This window comes from Olea europaea, unplaced genomic scaffold (assembly GCF_002742605.1).
Source record: "Olea europaea var. sylvestris unplaced genomic scaffold, O_europaea_v1 scaffold578, whole genome shotgun sequence".
Lineage (NCBI taxonomy): Eukaryota > Viridiplantae > Streptophyta > Magnoliopsida > Lamiales > Oleaceae > Olea > Olea europaea.
The window spans coordinates 138333-149262 of record NW_019264120.1 but is presented as its reverse complement, the minus strand read 5'-3'; the positions used below and the strand labels follow the sequence as shown (position 1 = coordinate 149262).

At 33.0% G+C, this 10930-nt stretch overlaps 2 protein-coding genes across 3 annotated transcripts; one reads left to right on the top strand and one right to left on the bottom strand.

The window, feature by feature from the left end:
• Positions 1-723: 723 nt before the first annotated feature.
• LOC111389321 (acyl-CoA-binding domain-containing protein 3-like) lies at positions 724-3915 on the top strand. Of its 2 annotated transcripts, XM_023014243.1 has the most exons (5): positions 728-1969; positions 2683-2788; positions 2877-2941; positions 3053-3119; positions 3732-3915. In XM_023014243.1, exons 1-5 carry the CDS (start codon positions 975-977, stop codon positions 3762-3764), a joined length of 1266 nt encoding a protein of 421 aa, XP_022870011.1. In that variant the 5' UTR covers positions 728-974; the 3' UTR covers positions 3765-3915. The 2 variants fall into 2 exon arrangements, with proteins under 2 accessions (XP_022870012.1, XP_022870011.1); XM_023014244.1 differs by lacking the exons at positions 2877-2941; positions 3053-3119; positions 3732-3915 and having other exon boundaries at positions 724-1969; positions 2631-2778.
• Positions 3916-4109: 194 nt separating this feature from the next.
• LOC111389309 (glycine-rich cell wall structural protein 1.0-like) lies at positions 4110-10786 on the bottom strand. Its single transcript, XM_023014229.1, has 2 exons — positions 10604-10786; positions 4110-4901 (listed from the first exon to the last, which is right to left on the bottom strand). The coding sequence occupies exons 1-2, from the start codon at positions 10784-10786 to the stop codon at positions 4110-4112; spliced, it is 975 nt and encodes a 324-aa protein (XP_022869997.1).
• Between the last annotated feature and the right edge of the window lie 144 nt (positions 10787-10930).

The following is a 10930-nucleotide window of genomic DNA, read 5'->3' as shown; positions in this document are numbered from 1 at the left end:
AAAGCTCTTGCTACACTTTTTTTTCCTTAATAATAATAAAATAAATCATTTCATGATGTTTTATACATATATATATATATATCTATATAACTCAGTTTGTTTCTCTTTTAAAAAGCTTTCAACCTTTTATTTAGAGGAACACTTTGTTTCAAATTTTTTTAATAAATAATTTTAACACGATTGAGGAGGAAAATGGAAAGATGATGAGAGTTCGAAAATTCGAATTCAAGAAAGTTTTTGAGGACTGATGATGAATATGTTAAATAATTTTAACACAAGAAAGTTCGAAAGTTTTTTAACACAGTAATTATGCTTGTGGTAATAAATAAATGAGTTCGATCAAAATGTCTTGAACAAGTATAATCTTGATCGAATGATCAAGTCATTAGTTTAACCAATTCACCTAAATTCAAATTACTTAAGTCGTTCAACTCTACTTATTATGGCTTAATTGACTTTTACACCTATAAATTCACGTTTTAAATGAATAAGAAACAGGGAAAAAAATGTAATTCTAATTCACAAGTAAGATGAAAATTGAGCAATATGGTCCAATAGGGTGAGGGAACAGATACGCCAGTATGTATTGCGTGGCACTAGATCTCCATTTCTTGCTGGGAATTAGACGCATTCTGGTACTTTTCGTCTTAGTTTGGCAAATGATATAGACCCCACGTCACATCATCCCACCAAAATATTCCCATGGTACAAATCACGAACACGAAAAGTAAAGAGAAAATTAAAAGAATATGCTTTGCTCTGCCCTGTAAATATCCTCTCTGAAATTTTAATAAAAAAATATTGGAGTTGTATAGTGTTTGTTGCTGTGATCATCTATGTTATACTTTTCAATCATTTTCTCTAATTCTTTTCTTGTTGTTTCTTGAAACTTTCGCTACTTTTACATTTCTCCGAAGTCCTTTTCCTTTTCCTCTGTTCTGATAGCCTATCAAGACTCTGATCAACCAAGAACCATGGACTTTTTTCAAGAACTGGTTTTGACAGCTTTCTTGGCATTTGTTTTCTCTTTAGCAATTATGAAATTTGTTTCACTTGCTTTTTCTAACTCCTCTGATGATGGAAAAACTGCTATATTTAGTGTTGAGGAAGCGAAGTTGGTGAATGGGTTGAAAGTGGGGAGGACGAAAAGTAAAAAGAGAGTTAAGTTTGCTGGTGACGTTGTAATTAAAAAGATTGATCAATATCAGGGTGAAAAAGGGTTTGAAAATCTTGGATTGTGTTTGGATGAGTCTGTGGGGGAAGTCATTGTTAAAGAAAAGAGTGAGGATGAAAAAATTGCAAAAATGGTTGATCAATTTGAAGGCGAGGAGGAATTGAATAGAGATTCTGAAATTAAAATTTCTGGGATGATGCAAGATACTGTTGATGAAGATAAAAGGTCTAAATATATTGGAATGTTGATTGAGAAAACTGATGAAGGTCATGAAATACGTGAGATTTGCAGTGAAATTTCCAGAGAGAAGAAAAATGGAGAAGAACTGAAGAATCGCGATGTCGAGACTGATGAAGGTCATGAAATAGGTGAGATTTGTGGTGAAAAGGAGGATACTTTAGTGAGTGGTGGTCTGGATGGTGTAATTTTCAGGGCGAAGAAAAATGGAGAAGAACTGGAGAATCACGATGTTGAGACTGATCAGAAAGAAGGGAATGGGAATGGGGGTTTGGGAGGAAATGATGAATTGATGAAAGGGGATGTGGAAGATGAGAATTTTGATGATGAAGATGATGACTGGGAGGGGATAGAGAGGAGTGATCTGGATAAAGTTTTTGCAGAGGCTGTTAACTATGTGGAGTATGGAGGGAAGGGTAAGGGGAAAGACAATGATCGGCTGGCGAAATTGCTAAGCAATGTGCAGATGCAGTTGTATGGGCTTCATAAGGTTGCAGTAGAAGGGCCATGTCATGAGCCTCAACCCATGGCACTCAAGGTGTCTTCGCGTGCCAAATGGTATTTGATCTTACTATCGATTTGTAGATATCTATATTGATTGATATTTCCTATAAATGTATGTTTTTGGGCATTTTAGTTTTTCTTATCTGGATTAATGCTTAGGCTGTGAGTAAGTATGATTGATGGATGGACGAATGAAAGTAGGACAGAAGGTAAAAATTCTGAATATCAGTCCTTGATGTAGATCAATCGGAAGAAATGTAGCACAAATCCTCAAAAAATTGATGCAAAACTGAAACAATATGTTAAAGCATTAGTATCAGTAAACTTTAAACCTGTAAGAGTGTACATACTATTATGAAGGGTACTCCCTCGACTGATGAATTGGTGGGAACTTTATTTCTTCGTCCTCAAACTCCATGACGATGTACAATACTGCAAGTCATGAATAAATTAATCTAAAATGCAGTTAGATTTGCCATGGCATAACTACTTGTTTTGATCAATACTTCTTCAGTTTAGTTTACATATTTTGGGGTTTGAAAAGGGTGCCATTATGGCTTGGAATTTCCATGATGGAACTAGATTTGACTTGGGAACATGATAGTACAAAATTAAGAAACTTGTCAAAATTCTAATGGACAATAGTGCAGTGAAAACCTTAGGACCGCCCTTGAAACGCTTTCAGGGTATAGTTTGATTGCTAGTTATATAACAGGGTTGAAAGCTGCTATTTGTGAGTGATGGGGGCGCTAATTCCATTGTGCAAGGAATGCGTGGCAAAGTCTAGGAAGCATGAATCAGGAGGCGGCTATGGAGCAATATATCAAAATTTTGTCAGATATTGTACCTGGATGGATGCAAAATTACAGTGCTGTAAGAATTTGCTTGGATTAATAGGAAAAAACAATTAACTTCTTTACGTTAATATGTGCTTTAGAGTATTGGTTAAAACTTTCTGTAGGATGATGATATGCAAGGTTCTGGAACACCTAGTAACTCCAATTCCCAGTTAAGAGAAGATGAAAGGTTAGTCATGGATTTCAAGTTCTCGATTGCTTGTGGAAGAATTTCAGGGTCAATGTTGAATTTCCATTTGGACATTCATGTCTCATTGCTAGTTGTTTCATTCATCTTCAGGAAAGAGGAACTGAACAGTGTCACTGACAAAGGTGACCCTGGCATGGGTGCAAACTCTACAGAGAAGGTGATTATTGAACCATTCCATACTTCACTTTAAATCGGATTAACCAAACACTTTCAAAAGTTGCTATAGTCGTATGGTTTGATTTATGAAGCCTATTTTTGCCTATTGTCCTGCTGGATGGATAATAAATTCAGTAGCTTGTAGTTTTCAAAAGTTGTACCATTTGTCTAAAATTTTCTTTCAAAACTGACTTTTGTTAAATAACTGAAACTGAAGTTTAGGGTATTATCCCATTCCAAACTCTTATAGATAAAGAGTATAAGGTGATTAATAAACTATAGCTCTGATTTTATTTTACAACTCTGGTCTTTTAGAAATTGTTATCATTATATTTCGAAATAAGTGCATCTGTCATGATCTGTCTATGGAATTATAGGAGAGAATTATAAAAAAGAAACAACTATACCATATATTTTTCTTGCCTGCGCTGAAGCTAGTCTTGCTCCATAAATGTTGCATCTTGTGATTTCATGGAGGTCTTTGCTGCGTCGTAGTAAGAAATTACAAGAAGAAATCAGTTAAACAACTCCCATTAGTCCGTGTTTCAAATATTTTGTACGCAATGAATTTGCTTGTGAAATTTACGCTTTACGTGCTTCCTTCCCTTTTCAGGAAAAGAATGGAAAGGATCAAGTAAGTCCATGATTTCAGAAGCATGCTCTGTGTGATCAAGATTGGATTTCTATTAAAATCTTTTACTTGATATTTCTGTGGGCGTTTATGCATATGATATACAAAATGAATTTGTACATGTCAACTGTCTTATAAATATATATTGGCTGATGTGATGATTCAAGTTTCTTCTCAAAATCTATATATTTTGAGTCAAAAATTGCATATTTGGTGGCAGAAGAAATACTTTTGCTTTTATTTGGAGAATAATCATATCCTTATTTTAATAGCATTATATTCTAACAGCACTAGTGATGTTTGGAGATTTTGCCTGTAAAGGATGTTCCTTCTACATTACCCGAGCCCTTTCCCACATCGTTATCCTCTACTTCCACCATTAGAGCCAGAGCCAGAGCCAGAGCCAGAGCCAGAGCCACTTCCGCCACCATTAGGTCCCGAACCAGAACCAATACCACTACCACCATTACTCCATCCACCACCACCACTACCACTTCCAGTTCCACCTCCAGAACCATATCCATTACCGCCATTGCCTCCACCAACGCCACCCCCAAAACCACCACCACTCCCAGAACCATATCCATTGCCTCCACCACTGCCACCCCCAGAACCACCACCAATACCACCCCCAAAACCATAACCATTGCCTCCTCCACTGCCACTGCCACCCCCAAAACCACCACCACTACCACCTCCAGAACCATATCCACTACCACCGTTACCTCCTCCACCTCCACCCCCAAAACCACCACCACTACCACCTCCAGAACCATATCCACTACCACCGTTTCCTCCTCCACCTCCACCACCAAAACCACCACCACTCCCACCCCCAGGGCCATATCCACTGCCACCAGTACCTCCTCCAAACCCACCACCAAATCCTCCCCCTTCTCCACCAGAACCTGATCCATATCCTCCACCACCACCCTTGCCTTTCCCAAAACCAACAGTTAACCCCACATCAGCACCTTTTTGATCATACTTCCTTTTGTGCATATTTTCCATATTGTAGCTTTTGAAAAGCATAAGCCCTCCATCTCCAATAGCTTCAACAGCTACATAACCATAAAGCTCCATACACAGTACTGCAACCATTAAAGTCAGACTCCACGAAACCACATTATACCTCCCCATCATTTCATATAACTAAATGCAAACAAGAATATCAATAAAGAAATATAAATAAGAAATTCTTGAACAGGAGTCGAAAATCTAAATGTTAGTGCTCACGACCTCATGGAATAGGAAATGTTTGGTTCATGCAAAGAAATGAAGCATATGATGCAGGTGCAGGACTTGCTGGTTTCGGTAATCCATTATATAGGGCTGTTGCATGCTGGGGGAGAAGGGGGGAAGTGTGCTTGATGAATTAGGTAGTGATACTATTTCGCATGACTACTTTTTGCAAAGTTCGTTTCAAAAAGAAGCAATTGATCAATGAAATGGTACGAATCGTTGTCTTGATAAAATGCAAGACCAAGCAATCAAGGCACGTCGAATAAGACTCCAAGTCAGAATTGAAAGCTCGAGTCCTAAGTGAGAGCTCTACGAGTAACATAGGTCGAATAAAATCCCGAGTGACAGCTCTACAAGTACTAGAGATTGAATATGATCCAAAGTGAGAGCTTTATGATTCCCAACTAAGAACTCTACGAGTCCCAAGTTAGAGCTCAACGTGTAACTTGGGTAATTTGAAGGTTCTAATAGAAAAAAATTAAAGAGGACAAATTATCTGGTCTAATTATCAACATAGATATCTCCAACCAAAGAATCATTTCAAGATGTAAATTAATATTATTAAAGAATCAAGTTAAAATATGTCAACTTCATCGACAATGAATGTTATCTTAGTTCACAATGTTGTGTAGACCTATGTTGAGTTTTATTTAATTTTTTTTTTTTTTTGTTGCTAAATTATCGAGTAATTGTACATGCATTCTTGCTTCAATCCACCAAAACGACCCATCTTGAGTGGGTTTCTAAAGTAGTAGCTGGTTGATATAGAGGGATTGAGACATCAAGTTTCAATGTTCTACAATTGAGGAAACTTTCAGTTTTATGTAAAGATTTGGTTCATTTTAGAAACTGTGAATTTTGGATATCTTGATAAACAATTTTATTCTAATTTAGATTGATTTTGGATAAACAATTTTTTGTCATTTCGTATATTTGTATAATTGTACTTTTTAGTGTATATTCTATATGTCTAACTTAGGAGTGAATACGGTTCGATTTGAGTAGTTTGAGATAAATTTTCAAATCAAATCATTTAAAGCGGTTTGAAATTTTTCCAAACCAAACATATCACTTCGATTTCTAAACTAAACCAATCCAATCCAATCCATTTTTTTGGTTTGGTTCGGTTCAAAATCAAGGTTTAACAAAGAAATAATTAATATGTATCAAATAAGTTAAATCATAAATATTAGCCCTTGTTTGGTATTCATTCTATCACATTTTTTTTCTACAGTACTCATTTTCAACCACACATACTTCATTAAAATAAAATTACAAGCAAATCAATTTTTTTTTCTTTTTTAACCACACATTCTCTATTAATCTACTATTCTATAATACATTATTCAAAATTAATGAGGCTCAAACATGACTTTAGTCTAAAATTTCAAGTTAAAAAATAAATTGCATTCCTAAAAAATTTTAAATCAAATTTATATAACTATAATCATTACAATGCAATAACATGATATAAATATTTTAAACTCTTGTGCAATACTAATGGCATCCATCTGGAATTGTAATACTCGATTAGTTTTCTTCATAAATATAAAAATTTAGTACATAAATTTATTGATTATAGTTAAATGATATAAAATTATTAATAAAAGAAAATGAAAAAAAAATTCAAATACAATAGTACCTAGCTATTATGACTTTTTGTGAGTCATTCAAAACTTTCATTCCATCCAAATATTGGCGAATTATTTTAAGGGAGCCCAACAATTATTAGAATAAAACAACATAAATACCAGTAAAGATATAGAAAACAATTACCAAAAGATAAAAGAATTTTGGTACCTGATTTGAATTTAAGCAAAATTTGAGAAAATTATTAAAAGTAAATGAAAAATGCAAGTTTGAATTAAAATCTAGATTTTATTGTCTGCTCAACTATAATGGAGGATCAATGAATATGGTTTAACAGCAGTTGTTTAATACTTCACCCAATTTGAGAGTTTTATCTTCACAGCTGTTATGACTGATGGATATTTGGATATGATTAATTAATTAGTTGAGATGTATAATTGACAAATTGAGTTTAATTGAATTATGTCTAATTTGTATATATCTTTTTAACTGAAATATGTTAAAGTTTTAATTGGGTTAAATGAAATTTAGATTAATTTATTTTCAAATTTTTCTTTTCTTTCATTTTTTTTGTTTTTGTTTCATGTAAATCGCCGTTTGAAACGGTTTACAAAGGTTAAAACCTAAATCAAACCACTTCAAGACGATTTGGTTCGGTTCAAAACTAAAATGCTGATGGATTCACCTGAAATCAAACCAACGGTTTCAGGAAAGCGATTTCGTTTCAATTTGACGATTTGGCGATTTCGTTGTTCAACTCTAGTCTAACCATATCATAGAAGTCTTTTTATCAACAATTCGTCATTCTTCACATATTTTATTGTGGGGTACATATTTCTACATATTATCATATATTTCATACTAATTGCTCTTTAGTAGTTGAATACTCTGTAACAAGGAATTGAAGCCTATTTCAGATCCAAACTAGTCTTGATTCGACATTGATGCAATTCTTGTGTGCACGCATAAACCATAAAATTTATTTGTAATGTTGAAAATAACGAAGCATTACAATAAATAATAGAAATAACTTTGAAAAGGAAGTTACTAGACGACAAAATGATGGGCTATCTTAAAATTATTAAATGATATTTGTCCAATCAAACCTATGTACATGACATTATGATTTGAAATGAAGCAATTTATATTATTGTACATTGTTTTATGGCTACATCAATTAGACAAAGATGGCTATAGAATTAACTTCTGGCATGTGGGTGGGCCAATGGAATATTGGTGACCATTTCTTGAAATTTGAAGCACCTAGTCATAGACTCTGTAAAGGCTGTTTGCTCCTTCTACATGATCTTTTCAACATACCTTTCTTTTTTTTTTTTAGGCCCGTTTGGTAGGAATTTTGAAAATTGATTTTTTGACCGTTAGAAGAAAAGTAAGATCCACATGTGAGAGAAGAAATCAAAAATTACGGCTTGAATAGTAAAATAACGGTCAAAAAATCAATTTTTTAAGACAAAAAATCCCTACCAAATAGAACCTTAACAATCATATTTCATTGAGTAGTTGTACTATTGTACAAACAAATATTTTGGCAATTCATAGTCTATATGCAATAATTTAAAGAATTTTTCCTACTGTGTAGAAGTCGGGTTCACAAAACCTGATAGGATCTCTCACAAAGGATGGGCCCCACCTAAATAAAAAAGGGCCAAAAATTAACCCACTCACCCCCACCTCCATTGTGTGTAATCCTTACGGTCCTTGTGAAGGCTCTCCTTGTACGTCAAGTGCAATTCTAATTTAAATCAAATACCTATTATAAGAATTTCAATGCACGCTTAATGTCATATATATTTGCATTGAATGATATATAATTCAAATGATAGCACTAGGATTATCTAATGGGCAAATTTCGTATGTAGAGATTAGAATTGAATATGTGAGTGCTTTTAATTTAATAACATATAAATACATATGCAGAGGAATGGACACTTAAGAAAAAGAGTTGCCTATCATTAATAGTGATTAGATTAAAGTTATCACACTGATAACGCATTAAAAGTGAAATAAAAAAGCGAAGAAATTGAGAGAATCAAAAGGAAAGTCTAATTTTATTATAACAATAGATCCAGAGTTTCAATAAGAGTAACAAATTGATCAAAATACAAATTTATAAGGTAAGTAATACTTATTAAAGAATATTGTACATTTAGTCCCTATTTGATAAGGATTATAATCGAATTTTTATAACAAAAATTAGTAGTACCGTTTATCGTTACCGATTTTATGCAAGATTTAACCTAATGTTATTTTTGAAGACTTTATAATAATTGGATTATATTGTACTAGTCTCAATTTGATGTTCTTTTTTACTATCTCACCATTAAACTTTGGACACCTCGGAGTATCTTTTAGAAACTTTTTATTTATAAAGAGGAATTTATACATAATAGAAATTATCTTTAAATTAACAAAGTAAATTCTTTTATACACTTCAACAATTTTTTCTATCTTGGCTTTTCATTTTTGCTTTCCTCAAGAAATAATTATCGGTTTCTCTTAAAATTTATTTAACATATTTTTATATGTCAATCATCAATTTATCAAATATGATTTAAATAATTTAAGAAATAGAGTATTGAAATTTGTTCATCATTAAATGCAATCATGGTAAATCAAGAATTAAGAATGAATTTGGCTCACCAAATTATGAGAATCAAACTCATTATCTATTTTTAAAAAGTTAAAATAGAAAATTTCTTGTATGTCATTTTTAACAATTAACTCCCTAAAGTGGAGACCGTATTGTATTTAGAGATTCTTTTGGAAATAATCTCGAATTTTGATAAATTATATTCACGTGTCAAAATTTTAATGATAAAACAACACATCTCGATTCAATGATATAATTCGTATGTGCGTCGTGGTAGATTTTGGTCTTGAAGTGTTGTCACGACTTAAAGTCAAGAAATGGGTAGAGGGGTAACGTTAGTACCAAACATTAAGGAAAATGTCGGGGGAAAATTGATTAAATTGGATGGAAATTAAATTTTGATCCACTTTATTGATTTGCAATCCAATCGTGTTAAGAGTAATGAGGGGACAATTTAATGTGAAGAATTGACCTCTCAAGTTTGTAAAGATCTCTCTTTTGAACAATGTTATAGGTACAGGGTTTTTTGACAGAAAAATCTTACATGCAACACATGGCACGACATCATTGGAGGATGGGAAAAAAAAGAAAAAAAAAGTCCAATCATATTTTGCCACATCATTATCGATACAACTTCTGTTAAAAAAAATTTGTACTCATGGCTTTATTGCTGTCTTTTTTGTGTAGTTAATAAAAATTAGTAGTTCCAATAATCACATTTGATTTTATTTATTTATTTATTTATTATTATTTTTTTTTTATTATTATTTTTTTTTTTGCAAATTTTAGTTGAGTTATGTTGTGAGACTTTACCATAATTAGATTATGTTGCATATTTGATTAAAATTGAACCATTAATCTCCACTTTTAGAAGTATTATCATAAAGTTAGAGCGTACCTCATTGGGGATTTTGATATTTAGTCTTAAAATGATCGAGGTAACAAACACCGACAAAGAAACCAAAAACCAGTGGGAGAAATGTGAGAGAAAATTTTGATTATAGTGTGAAAACTCGACCTCTAGAGTTTGTAGAGTATGTCTCATTAACTCTCTTGTCGAATTATTTTTATTAGAGTTCACGTGGAACAATGGCCATCATTTTATTAAGGGATAATTGCAGTTGAAACCTCAAATCTTTGAAAAGGTTGCTGAGTTTTTCCTAACGTTTCATTTATTGTAATCATATCACCCAAACATTTCAAAATGTTGCTGATAAAGTCCCAACGGACGGATTTCATCCATATTTCTATCAGTTGATCAAAAAATTGGACTTCGACCTTTTTTTAAATAATTTAGAAAATGGTAAAATAGTAATCTTATATTTATCACATTAAACAAATAAATTAATTATAATAAAATACTAAAACGAGAAAATAAATAAAAGGAAATAAATATAGTATTCTTCTTCACCAACCCCCACACCCCCAATCCCTCCCCAACATCAAAATCAAGATCATGGATTCCACCACACATCGCCCCGACACCACCACCACCCCCACCACCACCACCACCACCCCAACAAATCCAACCCAACCCCAAAATCAAAATCAATAGCATGAGAAATTGAAATTCAAACAATGGTTTGCATACCATGGCTCTGTGCCTTTTTATCTCTTCCATAATTTTGGAATCCAAGTTGATTGTCCCCAAACTACAAAGCATGCACTAAAGGCCTTGCTTAGAACAATTTCTTTCATGGATGTGGTCCCATATGATTTTTTTTTTTTTTTTTTCTAA

Bases quoted from the DNA above. Each gene is read 5' to 3' on its own strand.
- LOC111389321 (XM_023014243.1), top strand. From the start codon at position 975: ATGGACTTTTTTCAAGAACTGGTTTTGACAGCTTTCTTGGCATTTGTT. The intron at 2,789-2,876 runs GTAAGAATTTGC...AACTTTCTGTAG, and splicing joins GGATGCAAAATTACAGTGCT to GATGATGATATGCAAGGTTC. The intron at 2,942-3,052 runs GTTAGTCATGGA...ATTCATCTTCAG, and splicing joins CAGTTAAGAGAAGATGAAAG to GAAAGAGGAACTGAACAGTG.
- LOC111389309 (XM_023014229.1), bottom strand. From the start codon at position 10,786: ATGGTATGCAAACCATTGTTTGAATTTCAATTTCTCATGCTATTGATT. The intron at 4,902-10,603 runs GTGAAGAAGAAT...GTTTGCATTTAG, and splicing joins GATTGGGGGTGTGGGGGTTG to TTATATGAAATGATGGGGAG.